Source organism: Sceloporus occidentalis, unplaced genomic scaffold (genome assembly GCF_023333645.1).
Source record: "Sceloporus occidentalis isolate IW3139 unplaced genomic scaffold, rSceOcc1.0.p SCAF_2, whole genome shotgun sequence".
NCBI lineage: Eukaryota > Metazoa > Chordata > Lepidosauria > Squamata > Phrynosomatidae > Sceloporus > Sceloporus occidentalis.
Genome location: NW_028316982.1, coordinates 56,197,975 through 56,215,408, shown reverse-complemented (window position 1 = coordinate 56,215,408; position 17,434 = coordinate 56,197,975). Strand labels below are relative to the sequence as shown.

General features: G+C 39.9%; 1 protein-coding gene across 1 annotated transcript in view; it reads right to left on the bottom strand.

Annotated features, from left to right (window-relative positions):
• Positions 1–628: 628 nt before the first annotated feature.
• MYO7B (myosin VIIB) overlaps positions 629–17,434 on the bottom strand; it is a 76,037-nt gene continuing 59,231 nt past the window's right edge. Inside the window, exons 38-52 of the mRNA XM_089509538.1 lie at positions 16,471–16,640; positions 13,837–14,018; positions 12,065–12,192; positions 11,280–11,437; positions 9,891–10,044; positions 8,925–9,080; positions 7,979–8,084; positions 7,278–7,391; positions 6,870–6,957; positions 5,849–5,955; positions 5,113–5,298; positions 4,337–4,453; positions 2,994–3,077; positions 2,465–2,584; positions 629–780 (exon numbers count right to left, since the gene is read on the bottom strand). Of these exons, the coding sequence (XP_089365664.1) occupies positions 670–780; positions 2,465–2,584; positions 2,994–3,077; positions 4,337–4,453; positions 5,113–5,298; positions 5,849–5,955; positions 6,870–6,957; positions 7,278–7,391; positions 7,979–8,084; positions 8,925–9,080; positions 9,891–10,044; positions 11,280–11,437; positions 12,065–12,192; positions 13,837–14,018; positions 16,471–16,640 (1,981 nt within the window). The 3' untranslated portion in view covers positions 629–669. The remainder of the gene's footprint in view (positions 781–2,464; positions 2,585–2,993; positions 3,078–4,336; positions 4,454–5,112; positions 5,299–5,848; positions 5,956–6,869; positions 6,958–7,277; positions 7,392–7,978; positions 8,085–8,924; positions 9,081–9,890; positions 10,045–11,279; positions 11,438–12,064; positions 12,193–13,836; positions 14,019–16,470; positions 16,641–17,434) is intronic.

Here is a 17,434-nt window from a genome sequence, read left to right as displayed (position 1 = left end):
CGCATAATTGCACTAAACTAGCGACTAAGTGAATGCGTTCTGGCCCCACTTGCTTTTCATTCAAATTTAAGAGAAATTCCTCCTGTTTGATAAACTCCATAGCTCAAGAAAAAGCTAATAGAGAGTATTAGTTCATACATCTGAAGTAGGCAACATTCACAAAGCAATAGTCTGAACCTTAAACCTGTGAAGAGGCCACTTCATTTTGGTGTAATATTTTGTGCTTAAAAAGTAACATTACCACCTTGAAGTTGTGTACTGCAAATGATAGATGAAATACCATAATTGGACTCTGGTTCATTCCTTTTCTGGACTAATCTAGTACTGGGTGCAGTTCCAGGAAAGGAGCTTGCCATTATTACAGGAAAAATGAGATTTTGAAACAAAATCAAGGTATGTTGAAATCTGAGAATTTCTTCACCGAGCCAGCAATTATTACACAGTAGTCAGCACCTGTTTTTGCTAGAACAGCTATCTTATGGTTCATTCCTCCAAAGTCACGAAGAGATACGAAGCTGAAAATGTATTTCTTCCACAATGCCAGATATTCTCAGTGAGACTTGGCCGATAAATTATGGGTTACCAATATCCTCAAACAGGGAGATTGGGAGTGTTCTGTTTGGTTTTTTGTGGGTTTTTTGTGGGTTTTTCGGGTTATGTGGCCATGTTCTAGAAAATTTTCTTCCTGACGTTTCTGTTTTCTTCTTGAGTGTTCTGTTTATTTACAGCATTCATGAGCAGCTGCACATATGACGTCAACAAGTCATCCATTTTGTATCCCTTGAAAAATAAAAGACAGGTTAACTACTGTGTATATACTTGTGTATAAGATGACCACATATATAATCTGAAAGCAGGTTTGGGGGACAAATCTATGGATTTTGATATGACTTGTGGGTAAATTGAGAGTGAAACTTAAGGACATGTAACAAAGTGTGTAAAAGATGAAGCAAAGGAAAATAATGCCAAAGAACTGACAAAATTCCACCATGTTTGTGCTTACCCTAAAGGCTGGATGGATGAGGAGGGAACTATGGTAAATGGTAGCTATGAAATGTTTGGGGGAGGTGACCAGGCACAAGCGAGGCTAAGAAAATGTGCACTTGTCAAAAAGGATGAAAAAGTAAAGCAAAAAGAATGGCAACTATGGAACTGAACAGACAGGCCAAAATAAAGCTGCGTCGGGTCACTTTGAAGGTATGCTGTTTAATTGATGCATGTGTCCTAAGAGGCTGAAAGCTATGCCAAAGCCACGCTCCAATCCTAAGGACTGGAGCATGGCTTTGGTGCAGCTTCTGGCCTCTTAAGATATGTGTGTCATTTAAACAGCATACCTCCAAAGTGAGCCGAAGCAGCTTTATTTTGGCCTGTCTGTTCAGGCCCTATGTTAGCAGTGATTATAGCCTTTGATTTGAATGTGATAACGTTGCGTGATTTTAACCCAGAAAAGCTGGCAAACATACACAAATGGCTTATTCAAACTCTTCAAAGCCTGATTCCTTTCAGTGTTTCTTTGTTTTGGTTTTGGGGCTCAATTTTTTTACTAAAATTTCTACGCTTATACATGAGTATATACAGTAGTGACAAAGGCCTGGGCCTACTCAGTAAATTTCTCAATAATACCCTGGCAAATTGAAGCAGAGTTTGGAAAAATACTTTTGGGAGCGGGGGGGCTTCCAGAATCCTCTTTACAAAACTGAATTACCAGTTTTGTTTGGGTATCTTTACTGCTAATGTTTTATGACAGTATGCATACCTTTTTGTTAAACAAATTAATCCATGCCCTCCTAATTTTCAAAAGCTGCATATATATCAGCCAATCCTATCTGCTTAACAACCCCAATTCTTATCTCCTTACATTTCCCTCCCACACAGACACATGCACAGGTGGAAGACAGCAGCAAAGAGACATAATCTAGGACAAAAAATATCTTCATCTAAGAGGCATACAATGAAAATGGACCTACACAGGCGAACTGTTACCCACATTTGAAAAGAGAAACACTGATATTTACTGGTGAATGCTTTCCTCCATTTTCTGAAGATAGACAGCCTTAATAGGTTGAATTTCTTATTCTTACAACAAGGGAGGCGGCACAGTCTTATTAAATATTCTAAAAATCTGATTTAGACACTCACAAACCCCTTCACAAAGCCAAAGGACCCAGCCACAGGGAGGAAGCAATATCTAACTTACTGCATTCCTAAATACATCTACTGTTTCTTAGCGATAGTTTTCAAGCACTACATGAAATAAATGCTGCTGAACAGCTGTATCTAAAGTCATAGTTGGTCATAAATTACTGTCATAACACAATTGTCCCTCCAGGGAAAACTGTCATTATGTGGCTTTTGAAAATATCTGAACTAGCTTTTGGGAACATCTGTTCAGGAAAGCAAGAACGTTTTAACCCGTAATTACCAGATTCTTCTTTCTGTACATGAAATCATAAACGTTTCTTACCAGAGATGTCTCACAAAGGATCCGACTACCTCGTACCAGGTTCCCTATGGTCATGTGGAAGTATGTGTTGCCACTGCTCCAGTTGGAGATTTTAGTGAAGGGGTAAATCATTAAGATTTCCTGCAGGTCAAAATAAATTTTCCACGTGAGGTATATACCAGCAACAGTTTTGCTATTTCTGTGCAAAGGTTTTTGGACCAGAACCTTGTGGATTTCTAGGAAGCAGTTCAATGCTGATGCTTCTTCACATTATCCTCTCAATGAACTGGTGTTAATTTAAAATTAGTTGCTTTTAGGAATACCTCTTTAAAACAGTGGTGGACACGTGCAGTGGGTCTGGGCCCCAATTTTCTGCCCCTGGGACCCACCAGAGGCTGTAAGGACTGCCCAAAATTTTTTAAAAAATACAAATGTCTTTGTATCTCTTGCTGTCTGAAGACCAACATGTATGGTCACATCTATTTAGATGTTTACCTTCAGGGGCACATCTAAGCGAAAATGTAATGAGTCAGGGATATGGGCCTCTTACCTTAGTCTTTGGATGTATGACAGAAACTCCTTGTTTGTTGATAGCAATCAATACAATGTCAGGGAAATTTGGCTCTGAAGTTTGCTAGTAAAGAGGAACAAAAGGAATCTATGGGTAAGGAGCTCTTTCTGATCACTAAAATGTTTTAGGCCTAAATTACCTAAAACAGAAGTATATGTAACAATAGGTTGACAGACCTTGACACTTTCTCTCTCTGTCTCTCTTTCTCTAACACACATTCTCCTTTTCCCTTCTCCTCCCTCCAGTGGCATTTCAAAGAAATAAGACAGATGAGGCACTATTGCAGATCATTTGGTCCTAAGAACATGTCATTGTTAACTAACTAACTTGTCACTCTTGACTAGCAGTGTTGACTTGCCCTTGCTTGGTAAATTAGAATGATTGAACATTACATGAAATCCCTAGATTTCCATTTGATACTGCTTTCAGCACAGTAACAAAAGAATATGATATTATTAATCATTCCAGCATTTCGTTTTGCACTGATTTAATCAGTTTGCTAAGTGCTGTGTGTGCATCTCTATATAGGAGACTAAATAAAAACCACCAAAGAATGGCAGCTTTCTAACACATTTGTGCTGTCTCAAATCCAAAATTCAAGGGCTTTTATTAAGTGTTCTTACTTAAAGCTTAATATCATTCCACTACTCTTAACACTATCCCCAGAGAGATGTATAGTAGCTGAATTATGTAAATTACAACAATTTTACAAAAATACTATTCTAGTGGGATCGTTTTTCCATAAGATTTTATTTAACTCTCTTTTCTTATGGCATGACAGTTATTATCTTCTATTCACACTGATCTCCAGCCATGTGTCACATCCTGACAGGGACAAGTAAAGGCCAATATCATGCTCAGGTTGGCTTCTTTACATGACAGTGCCAGACTACTTCTCATTCAGTTGTTTGAAGATGTTTTGGATTTTCACATGTTTTGATTTCAAACTTCTCAAACCCCTTATCGCTAGCCTTTTGACTGGAGACTTTGGAGCTGACGTCCAAAGCATCCATAGCACCAAAAGTTCCTGAGATCTGTTATAATTGGTACTATACTTGTAAAAAGAAAGTCCACAAAGAGTTCTACCTGACTGACACTGATGTTCGCTTCCTATGCCACACAACACAGCACCTGGAGCTGAAATTTAGCATGCACAGAGGATACCACAACTGAACTGGTCATACAAATGGGGCATCTGTAAACTGAAGAGTTTAAAAGAAGCAAAAGGAAAACAGGTGCTTCTGTTCTGCAGATAACAGCTTTCCATATGAAGGTACCAAAAACAACATCAACAAAACACCCATGCAGATTTTGAGACTCACCTTCACTTCAAAGAAGGCTGAGCCAAATGTTGGCCAACGATATATGTATTTCAAGAAGGCAATCTTGGCCTCATCCACACTTTTCTGTTCATGTTTGTTGGTGGCAGAAATAATACTCTGGATAACAAGCATACACATGGTTGAAACTGTATTCAGTTTTTTTTCTGGGAAGAACTGGTCCCATGGACACTATGTCCACAGTTGAAGCAAAAGTAAAACTCTTCTAGTTACACAAATTAGTTTGCTTGGGCAGCTCCCTACCATAAGATGAAGGAGGGCACTTAATGATTATAGATAGGAGCAGGATTCTGAAAATTACAGGAGCCATGTACTATCTGTGATAGTTTTTTTTTAGTCTCTTGGTAAAAGTCCAAATGTAATCGATATAACATGGTTTTCTTGACAAGTTTCTTTAGTGGGGGTTTCCCACTGGCATCCACCAAGTCTGAGAGAGAGTGACTTGCCCAAGGTCACCCAGGGGGTTTCAAAGCCTAGTCTCCATAGCTGTAGTCCAATGCTCAAACCATTACACCACACTATCTACTATTTTAAAGCAAAATTTAATAGCTGTGATAATTATATCAACTCTCAAAGTACTGCAAGCAGCAGGAAGCCACATGGATAGAAGACCCAATGACTTTATTTGCAAGTAAACCAAAAACTTCCACCCCCAGTAGCCACAAAATGGTGCCAAGCATGGTTTGGCACCATTCCAGTGCAACTAATGCAAATAAGAAGTTATGGGACTTGAATATAGTAAAAAAAATAATTCATACCCGTCTCCATTCCTCTGGAGATGCTGTTCGGATCATGTTCTCAGGCACTAGTTCCTTCAGAATTTTAGGAATTGATGAATATTGCATTTTATCATTATTAGCATGAACTTTGAAAATCAGCCCCGCTAACTGGATGGCATCCTCTTTTGAACAGTTGTGATAGCCTCGCAGATATTTTGGCAGCTCCTGAAAAATTAATATGTGAAGTACTTAATCGGTTTAACCAAAAGGTGCATCTCTGTATGCACACCCACCTTCTGGAAGAACTGGCAGTTCTTCCCTTATAGTTGTAATAAAGTTCTTAGAAAATTAAAATAGACACCTTGCTAGTTAAAATCTATATTTCTCCCATACTTTCTATCAGAAAATAACAAATCTACAGTTCTTCCATATTTACACTGTTGAAAAATATATTCATATTTGTGGGTGGGTGAAGAGTAGTCTTTAAAATTTGATATTAGTTGCAGGAGTGAGCACAAAATGATTCCACAAAAATGTGGAATTAATTACAAGTTAAAAGTTTTTTAAAAAATAAAAGTTTGCATGACCATCACTCAGCATAAAGCCACCATTCTATAATTCCTTCAGACAATATCTATGTTGATAAATGCATGCTACTGAATTTTATTGTTGGGTAGTGGAGTTAACAGTTTGGTACCAAGCCCAGCTCTAATTAGCAGGTTCTATTGATTTTTGTTTTTATCACCAGGCATGCTACAGAAATCAGTCCAGTTACCTGATGGTAATGGAAGGTGCAGTCAGCCTTCAGGTCCTTCCCAGGAGCCACACTTAGCCATAACTTTCGCATGAAATGTATCTGGTAATGCACAGTGATGGGAACCACTGGAAAAGCACAGTTATACACATGTAAAGTGTTAAAGTCTAATCTTTGGCTTCCCTCCTCTCTCCAAGCATGCATAAAGAAAGTAATCTATGGTATACTTCATCATTTTGCCTTTGATAACAGCATGCAATTAGCTATTGCTTTCTTCTCTGCAAGCCCATTTTCTAATTGCTCATTTCAGTGGCCTCTTAAGGAGTCAGGAAGGGCAAATTTGTCAGTTCCTCTTTTTCCACATTTCTTTTTTTTTTAAATGACAACTTTTGATAACAGAGATAAAATTCTCACCCATCTTTAGAGTTGGACAAATTTATCAGCAGCCCTCCCCTCCCTTTCTCCCTTGTGAACTTTGGTAAAATGTGGCAAAAAAAAACACACAACCCATTCCATATAACAGAACAAAATATTTATCTATCCCTAATAAGGGGATGGTTGGGGAAAGGGAGTATTTTAAACATTGGTGAGGAACAGCCCACATCCATCCCATCAGATGCAATAATCTCCCTGGCAACTGAAGGAAAGTGGATAAGGTACCTGGAGTACAAATGTTTAGAGATCTAACTATAAAAGAGTCAAATAATCCAGTTTGCCACAGTAATCCATTTTTGTTTTAAAATATATATTTTCAGAGATAACTTGGAAGAGAAGATAACTTGGAATTGTCTAAGTGATGCATCCCGACTCCATCTTAAGTTATCTGGGGTTCCTTGTCTCCATCCCAGAAATAGAGTAGAAACAATTGCTTTAAAAGACAGCACTGTCACTTAAAAAGGAAGTAATCAATGGGATCATTCCCCTCTTCTGACAAGTACTTTGCCAAGTTAGGAAGAGGATGTTGTGTCTTGACCTGTCAAAAGTAAGGAGTTACCAGTTGGCTAAGTGCAAGACAAAACATTTAATTTGTCCATTTCCATACCCTCTTTGCTGGGTCTGTTCTTCCGCGTCCAATCAGACACTTGCCTCAAAGAGTCAAAAAAGTAATCTGCCTCATTCTGGCTGATCACCTAGAAGGAACAGATGAATGGGAATTTGGTTAGTACCAGGTGCCAGGACTGTCTCTGTAGTTCCTCCTTCAATAACTGGAATTTCTAGGTGCACAGCCTAACAAACTAAACATGTATAATGCTGGCTAGACGTGTGTAATAGAATCTCAGACATGCAAAAGAGGTATAAAGAACAAATTAAGCAAGGCTGCAATATTTTTACCTACAAGGACATGTCGCAATGACAGCTTACTGTTACATAGTCCTCACACTGGAGATGTGATCAAACGGGCTCATAAAAACTTTCTTGTTCATACCAGTGCAGTCTATTGCAAAATTACCTTGTCTGCAATCTTGACAAAGAGGCTGAATCCTTCTGAGGAATTCAGTTCCATCTTGCTAGCAATAGTCTGACACAGAGACCGTACCTTTGTATGTGTTCCAACCTCAAACACCTGGAATGTAATAGTGGGAGAGCACAGTGAGTAAGGAAGTGAAGTACAAAGCAAACCTTGATTTTGCCATTTTATTTAAAGGGCACCATTTTACCATGAGATTATATTTAATGGGGCTTGAACATCTATGGATTTTGGGAGATACCATGGGCCCACTGTACATCTTGCATGACACATGGATCATGAGTGTCATATGGGCAAACCTGTCCTCAAGCCAGGGCAGGAATCCAATACTAAACCTGTACATCTATAACGAGTAATAGCATTTTTGTGTAAACACCAGAGGATGAGAGTTATTTTTCTTAATGGCATTTGGTTGTGGACAGTGCTGGTACCAATGGATTATAGACCTGATCCAAAAAGCAGATCCCCTCCTAGGACTTTCCCCTTCATTATAAGAACCATGTAACATGGTGTAAGAACTGCTATTGCATCAGATTTTTTTTCGGCGGGTGGTTACTTTCCTTTCCCTTTCCCAGCACTTTTGCATCTATATCATTTCTATTACATCGTATGTGACTGAATAACATAAAGAACAGTCACCAGTATATGTAATAGATATTAGTAGGTAGAATAGTTAGTCTCACCTGCTCTGTACCATTGGGAAAATAAATCCTTTGAGAGATCTTTGTGATATTCCTCTGAATTGCCTCCACTTCCACATTATGTGGGGCCCACTTTCGACAACCATTTCTGGAAAACACCAATACAGATAGATCTCTTATAGGTGACATTTCACTTCCCTGGAGATAAAAATACTCTGTCTCAAGTGTGCCAAATGGGCCAGTAGCCTGCCTATTACATAAACATTTCAGAATAGTTACTATTTCTCCATGAGAGCCAAAAAAAAAAAAAATCAGGAAAGAGACAAGAAATATGCGATAAAGCAAAAAGAGCCTGATGTCAATAGTATTCCTGTTCATCACAAGGAGGAAAAGAAATGATACATACGGAACTTTCTAAAAACAAGGCACCACAAAGGGACTTCACTATACAAACAAGAGCAATACTCAAAGTCAAATGACATATTACATTATTTGCAAGCTGTTAGAGAGGAACGTTTTGCTGGAAGAACTGCATGCAAGAAGGGGGAATTTAACCCTTCCTTTCCCAACCACAATCCTAACACAATTCCTGGGTTGTTCATAATACTACATTTTTGAAAAAGCGAACACCATGCAGCTAAAAGTGTGTGTGACTGTAAAACATTAAGAATAGTTTCCATTAAGTAAAACATTAAGAATATTCCATTAAGAATATTTAATAGAGATGGTTCAACAGATATATTGACTAAGACATTGAATGAAGGGAGAAAGAGAACTGTGTGAGAGCAAATCATACTGCAAACAGGGACATCAAGGTGAAATGCAAACTGCAACAAATGAGGACCCACTTTTCAAAATGTAAATTAGATTATAACCTGCATACAGTTTAAACACCTTTCCTGTTAGTTTGTTGACAGGGTAAGGTTCTACTATTACCTGAGAAATGGAAAACAGCCACCCTCAGAAAACATTAGCAAAGCCCTTGTACCTCATAACTCTTTGGATCCTACGTTTGCAGTCTGAAGCCAGTTTTTCCTTCTGACGAGTCTCCATGAACTTCTGAGCATGATTCAACAGTGGCTTGCTAGGAGGAAAAAGGCCTGAGCAGAGCCATAGTAACTGCCAACCATTGTTCAGGCTGTACCTGCAGTTTTGACAAACAGTTTCAAACCTTTTAATGGACATATTCTCTCAAAACATTCTTTACCTAACCAAACACCTGTTCAGATGTTTGGTCTGCATGGGCCAAATGAAACATCTTCCCACTGTCCTCTCGGCAAAGTATCCAATCAACACATGGCCCAATCCCCCATTCTAGTGCAAACAGTCTGTACCTAATGTCAAGCCAGTTCAGCTCCAAACCCACTCTATAACAACCTTAAAAAGTTTATTTAAAATTACCTTTTGCTCTGGATCTTCCTGGAAGATCTGGAGGCCTCCATTTCAAGTCTGGGCATCTGTTTACAATATGTCTTACTATTTACAATGCGTCCTGCTCTAATGCCTAATGTAGCCACTGCTTCTACACAGCACTCGCTCTGAGTTCAGGACAAGGAACCCAGCCAAATGATCAACCCAAGTGGGCAACTCGTTTTCAGAGGGAGTGTTGAGCAGTACAGTGGCATGCACATGTCAACAGCTGTGTGGCATCACAAAAGAGTGCCCAGGTAATAGGGGAATGTTTGGGCAGCTCCAGGGCCAGAATATCCTGGGCTGCTCCTGGGGTATTCCGCCTTGTGTGGACCCAGCCAGAGTTAGGTACCTAACAATCAATCTGGATGATCTGTGCACTGTCATCAAGAATAAGGTTCCTGACATACTACTGGTGCTCACTCTGGAAGCCAGCTCCCTCTGAAATGTTACTAGGTCAGTAAGCTCTTTCCCTGACAATGACATATTGATAGGAAAAGTGATTACCCTGTTAGACACAATTGGAAATCCTTTGCCCTGGTACCTGTTGTTATTCTCTGTCAGCTGTTTCATGATCTGACAGTAGATTTCATCCCGCAAAACTTCCTCCTGGATCGCTGCTACAAATATCTGGTCAGTGAGCTCCACAGGAAATTTTTCTTGTTTTGAGGGGTAGTCTCCCATGTATCTCATGATAGGTGAATAAAAAGATAAGGAAATGTTTACAGAGATGATGAACACTTACAAACCAGTTTAGGGATAATTCTGAAAGTCTCTTTTTTCAGATATCCCCCTCCACATTGAGGCCACCAATGGCAAAGGCTCTGAGATCCCCAGGGGAGGCCCTTCTCTCCATCCCACCAACATCACAAGCACAATAGGTGGGGACATGAGAGAAGACCTTTTCTATGGCTGTCCCTAGACTGTGGACCTCCCTTCCCAGGGAGATCAGAATGACCCCTTCCTTGATGACCTTCTGCCAACAGGTATTCAGGAATTCAAAACAGAAAGCTTTTAAAGAATGGCCTGGTGTGCTATATAGTTTTAATGTGTTTTAAACATTTTTATCTTTTCAAACTATTTGATATTTTAACATGTAATTTGTTTTAATTATTACAGTAATTTAATGCTGTTTTGATGTACTGTTTTTGTATGCTTTAATTGTACAATTGTCCCTCCACATTCACTGGGGTTAGGGGCACAGGACTCTCGTGAATGTGGAAAAAACACAAATAACAAAAACACTATGTTTTTACCTGAGAGAATACATCACTAGGAATCTCTAGTTCAACTCTGTGATCAACATCTGCCAGACACTGACCACAGAATAGCACTGGAGGAGCTACAAATTTCTAGTGGAGTGTTCTCTGTAGGAATCTCTAGGTCCTTCAGTGGGACATTTGGTTAAAGCAGAGTTGTGCTGGAGGACCTAGATATTCCTAGAGAGAACATATTAATAAAAGCTATGAATAATCAAATCCGCAAAAGTCAAAGATGCAAATGTGGAGGAATAAGTGTACTTTTTTTAATGTTATAAGCCACCCTGAGTCCCAGTCTTGGGAGTAGGGTGAGATGATGATGATGATGATGATGATGATGATGATGATGATGATAAATGAAACAATTAAGACAGCGCTGCCTGGCAACTAATATGGATATATTAACTCAGTAGTATTGCTTACCATGACTTCTTCCCAATTCTCAAACACCACAGTCTAATGATAATCAGATACAGAGAGTAAATTTATCTCCTGGGATTATCCATAATTTATCTTCTGGGATTACCCACAAGAAATAAAGAAAAGCAGGTGAAAGTGATTAGCAAGTTTATAAAAAAACAGCATCACCACCACCACCACCACCAGATTTCTGTTCAGAAAAGTTACCCACACCTGTCCCATAACCAATCAGTTATTGTCAGCATGAAGGATATCAATGAAGCTCTGGCAAGCAAAGTCCCACAGGTCTGGGTTGGTGCACACCTTCTTCAATAAGGGCTGCTTCAGGGGCTCGCGAGAGTGAGCCCACAGGTGACTTCGCCCACGGGACTTGTGTAAGACAGCTTTGCTGATGGACTCCTTCTCAGGAACTCTGGGCAAATAAAAGACCAAGATCATCTAAAATATTGCCTGATCTCGTCTGCTGCTGCAATCCATATTTGTCTATAAACATGTTAAAATATTAGAGTGGAGTAGTGGTTTGAGTGTTGGACTACTCTGGAGACCAGGGTTTGAATCCTGGTATGGCCATGGAAACCCACACTCTCTCTCAGCCTCAGAGGATGACAATGACAAAACCCTTCTGAATTAAACTTGCTGAGAAACCCCATGAGCAGCCATTTCCATAAGATGTCTCTTGTACTACTTTAGTACTATCTGTACAGAGAAGAATCATAGAAGCTGAGCAGCTGACGTGGTTATACCTTATGCCTGTGTAGTCACAGAAAGGGTGCAATGAAGGATCCTTAATTCATGAAAGAAATTGTTACAGAAATTATATGGGGAACAGGACCAGACACAAGAAACATATTCTCTGCATTCTTACATATACTTATTATGGTCCAGTAGGATTCTCTTCTCTTAACTTGACTTTGCCTTTCTCTTGATTACTACTTTGCCTACTCCTGCAAGCTATGGTTTCTTTTACACTGCACAGTTAGTTGAGCTCAAAATGCAACATCGGAATAACAGAAGTTGTACAAGTTGAAGGAATAAATACCTGAAATGTTCATAGGAGAATTCTTCAAGAGTATAAGGCTTCACTTTTGCTTCCTCTTCCTCAGTTTCCTCTGCACGAGAATTCAGTGAGGCCAACCGCCGCTGTTCAGGTGACATGATCAACAAACCCTAAAAAGACATGGATGGCTCTTATCAGATTCCATAAGTTTTGTGACAAAGACAATACTATGTCAGTTATTGACTATCCACAGGAATTATGCAGAAGAGATCTGTGAGCAAGATACTGCATACACCAAACTATGGCAGTTACTTAGATCCCAACAGTGAACTTGATTATTATGTGGAGAGATTTTCCCTGTCTCAGCTGCTTGGTTTAGACCTTAAAAATAAGCTGTAAGGCAATGTCAGTCCTCACAATTTAGAAAAGTCTGCAGGTTCCCTTTTAAGAGCCAGTAGCTATTTCAATTCTGCTTTGTTTTATCATTTAAAAGCATGTGCAAATTCTGAGAGTTCTCAGTTCAGTAAGGCAGTGTATAGACTGCCCCTTTGGGGCGTCCTGCACCTGCCCCTTTCCTTGACGGATCGGGGCCTCAGCTGCCACAGTGGCAGCCCTGAGGCCCTGATCCGCTGCTTTTCCAGGGACATCAAGCATGAGATAAATTGGAGGGGAGAAAGGGAAAAGACGGGGGGGGGGGTTTAGAGGATGGATGGGGGTGATCTATAGTCTGAGCAGATGCAGGTGACCTCTCCCTCCTCACAGTTCATGCTGGTCACATTGATGGGGCTGATAAGAAAAAAACCTGCCCAGATACTTACCCACCTGGCACTGTTAGCAAGCCCACTTGACCATTTCAGTGGCATCACTAGGGTTAGTGTCACTAAGTGCAAGAGGGGAAACTGCCTTGCCCCCCCTACCCCCCGGTCCGGCCAGCCTGTCCCCTGGTTGATAGAGTTCCGTGTTGTGGCTGCCCCATTTGAGTCTGAAAGCTCTGCCCCCCACCCCCCCAGCCATCAGAGTCCCTCCAGACTCGGAAGGCAGCCGCATCCCCCCAAAGACTTTCCGAGTCCGGCGTGGCTCCAATGGCCACACTGGACTTGGAAGGGAGACTCCTCAATGGGGGTACAAACCCACCAGGTGACACCCCCATCTGTGGTGTCACCTGGTCCACACACCCCACATACCCCTAGCAATGTCACTGGACAATTTGCTGGTCTTGAAACCACTGGGCCCTGGGTCCCCTCAACCATAGTTTGCCTACACCTTGTCTACCCAGGAAAGATATTTCATATAATTGTAATTGATTTATGATAACTATAACTGTGCCCAAATTGTTAACTGATAACATAGTGCCCAGCCCATTTGTCCTGGCACAAAACACTAGAGGAAAATGCAAATGGAGAGGAGAAACTGTGGGAAGACATTCCTACAAACATCACCTAGTGAGTATCAACAATAGTTGTTGATGCCGGATAAACTGTGGGGCAAAGAGAACAGAAATCACAAAAGTGAAAATTTTATGGTCCAGTTCATTAAAAGGGGAGCAACACATATGACCAACAAATCACTGATCTTTTTAAACTATCAAAAACCAATTTAGTTCCCTCCACAGACTTTAGTAGGCTGCAAAGAAGGTGGCTCCAGCCAAACTGTCAAAAAGGATTAGATTGTTTCTGACAACTTTGCCAAGTTTGTCAAGTTTTGTCTTTAGTCAGAAAACTGTGGTCCTATTCCCAAATTGGTGCAGCTTTGAGCTTTTTATCTGTTGTAGGACTCATTTGTCAATAGTTGATATTGCATTATTTTCTCCTTACCAGTATCTGACTAGAAGGTTTTGTAACAGTAGGAATGACATAGATTGCATCCCGTGACACAAGCCCAAATTTATCTGTCCGCTCATTTTGAGCATAGATCCAATCTTGGCTTTCTCCTTGGCTTTTATCCTGGGTTAAAATCAGCAAATCCCCTTTCTTAAAGGCTAGAATTGAAGTATCATCTGCAAAATAAAAGAAAAGAATTGCAGCATGCTATCCAGAAAGAAAATATGCAGGAAGCTGTTTTGACTGCACATTTTTCATAAGGAGACTTTTAATAACCATGGAGTTGTTGTTCTTTTTTTTTGCTAAAATAAATATTTCAGGTTGCATATAACTTTGTTGTGTGCCTTCTAGTGATTTCTAACTTATAGTGATCCTAAGGCAAACCTATTATAGAGTTTTCTTGGCAAGATTTAAACATAAGGGGTCTGCCATTGCTTTCCTCTGAAGTCATTCAGTACATTTCCATGGCTGAGTTGGGATATAAATCTTGATCTCCTGGAGTTCTAGTCCAACAATCAAATCCCTACAACACACACTGGTCTCGTGAGCAAGCCACAAAAATGATTTGCTACAAACAAACAAAAAGTATATGTTTTGTGCCTGTGACAAATAACTCATGACTCATAACTTCTTTGGAGGTCTTTAAACAGAGGCTGGATGGCCATCTGTCAGGAGTGCTTTGATTGTGTCTTCCAGCATGGCAGGAGGTTGGACTGGATGGCTTTGAGGTCTCTTCCAATTCTATGATTCTGCGTCATAGTTCATATAATTCGCCATTCCTTCCATTTTTTACCTTTTTTCTAGTGACTTTTCTTTTTCTGTTTTGCTATCCCCTTCTGCCGTGAAATTATGTGCTACTGCACACATCTTCCACTAATAGCCATTCATGCCACCTAATGGAAAATCCATTTTATATCTTCAAGCTGCTAAATCTAAACAGTGCTGATGGAATTAATTTACCAAGCTTCTGAAACCAAACTAGATATGATGTGGAATATGTTCTATTTCCCTATTCATTTTTCTTGACTAAAAAGTAGAGTAATTTAGGCATTTGGATTGGTGAGCAGTTCTTTGGTGTCATGTATAGTTTGACCCTTAGTTCTTTCCACAGCAAAAGTCTGAGCTCATTAAGAATTCTGAGACAAGTTTTAAGCAGGAATATCCCTTTTAAGTTTTAAACATGAATATCCCCTATTGTACAAGATTTCTTATTGTACAATAGCCCTGTCATAGTCACAGAAGGTTAACGAGGGGACAGATAACATCTCCTCATGTTTTGTGATAGCTGTTTCCATCATTTTACGTTCCACAAAAATTCATCAGAGTGAAAAAGCTGGAATAGCTGAACAAATTATTTTGATTGGTAGTGCTAAGAACCTTCCATCTCAAAGTGACCCTTGGGCAAACAGTCTGATGACATCCTTCTCTATGAACAGCAGTGCATGAGATAGACAAACTGAGTATCCATAAATTCCCAAGGGAAGTACAAACTGAAGAAGTGGTTGGGTGGGAATTGCTGTTTTTACAGGACCGTACCAACTAACAGTAGCTGAGCCCATATCAATGCCTGACATCAAACAGCTGAAGAAGGAGTCCAAATCAGTCCCACACTGGTCTTCAAAAATCATCTAGACAGAGTGGTACCAAAACAGGATGTAAAACAGTAACCATATTGCAGGCGTGGCATTAGCATAAGAACCAGGATATGTCTTTAATTTGTTTTGCATCACACTGCTGTGCTACATGTGCCTCTGGGCCACCATAAAAATAGGCACAGACATAATTTGAATTTCATAGAGGTTTGGCATATTGGTTCCTCATGACCAACATTTGGTAACCCTTAAATACAGTCCTCCCTCCATATCCACAGATTATTTATCCTCAGATTCAACAACCCACAGTTTGCAAACATTAAAATATATATACATTCCAAAAAGCAAATCTTGGTTTTGTCATTTTATATAAGGGACACCATCTTACTATGCCATTGTATTTAATGGGACTTGAGCATCCACAGATTTTGGTATCAACAGGGGCTTCTGGAACCAAACTCCAGCAGACACCAAGGGCCTACTGTATGTTAATTGCTTTCTCTTGCTAGATCAGGCTGTCATGCTATATTTTCTCATGGTCCTGCAACCATCACAAGCTTACTTTGTGCAGACATGAGAGAGAATATTCTCCATGGCTGCTTCCATCCTTTGAAACTCTCTTCTGTGCAAGGCTAGGCTGCCTCCCCTCTCCTTTCCTTTTGTTGGCAGGAAAAACCTTTTCTTTTCCAGCAGGCTTTTAATACATAATTGTACTCAGGGAGGCTTCTTATTGGGGTGTTTGCTTGGTTATGTTTTTAATGTTTTAATGGTTTTATATTTTTAATACTGTATAGTATTTTAAAGGATTTTATATGATTATTTGTTAATGTAGTGTTTTAATTGTATTTTATAATTGTACTGTTTTATTGTCGTTTTCAAGCATCTGTTGTGAGCTGCTTTGTATCCAGTTTGGGAGAAAGGTGGCATCTCAAACAAACAAACAAACAAACAAACATTTTGTTTTAGCCTTCATTTTATCTTTTGCTAAGATATGGTAGATTCTTTCTATCTAATAGAAACAGGTCTTCCAAATTACCTTGTTGCTTAGTCTCCTGCATTGCGACAGCATACTGTGACCTCTTTTTCAGTTCATCTAGAAATCTGACTACCAGCTCTGCAATAACAACACTGTTGACTGAGGTCAGCACAAACTCCTCTGCACGTAATGTGGTGAGAGTGCAACTTTGTCCAAATGTCTTGACTGCCCTGTGGATGACAAAGCAAACTGTGAGGGAGAACGGGCCCTAGAACTGCCAGAGAACAGATCTCAAATACCCAGGGGCAGCAGGCAGTTTCCATGTTAGGGAGCTGGTGAAACTGTTCTCAGTTTTAGCTACCCAACTTTAACAGAGCTATCCAAGGTACTGATCCATATTTTAAAAAATAACTTCCACAGCTTAGCTAGCTGCTTTAAAGTTCATACTAAAGCACAGGGCAGATTTGCTACTTACTGGACAGCATTCCCCCCTCCCAAAACATGCAGCTGCCACTGCAAATATCTAAACACCCACCCACAGATCTCAGGTGAAGAGCTCAAATGTTCCTTCACAGGAATCATAAGCAGCCATAAACCACTAAAGATTTTTAAATCTAAGAGCTGAAGCAGAACTACCTAAAAGAAAGTCAGAATTCCATGTCCCCTTACAGAAGAATCTTATTTTCTTTATCTGTGGGGGATGAGGGGGCACAATGCTGAAAGGCAACCTCCCACATCTGCTGGACTACAATTTCTATCATCCACAGCGATAACTGATGGCTGTGGAGGGTGGGAATTGTAGTCCAGCATAGCTGAAGGATGCCAAGCTGGAAGAGGCTGTTATAAGGGACAAAGGCAGCATAGTAAAATCAAAAGTCTCATTTATTTACTTTCTAAATAAATATTGCTCTACAATTATTTTGGGAGTGGGGGGAGAATGCTATCCAAATACAAAAAGAAGAATCCTCCCCTTCTTATTTCAGCTACTTATGACAATGAAGCAAAATAATCAAATATGGGCAGT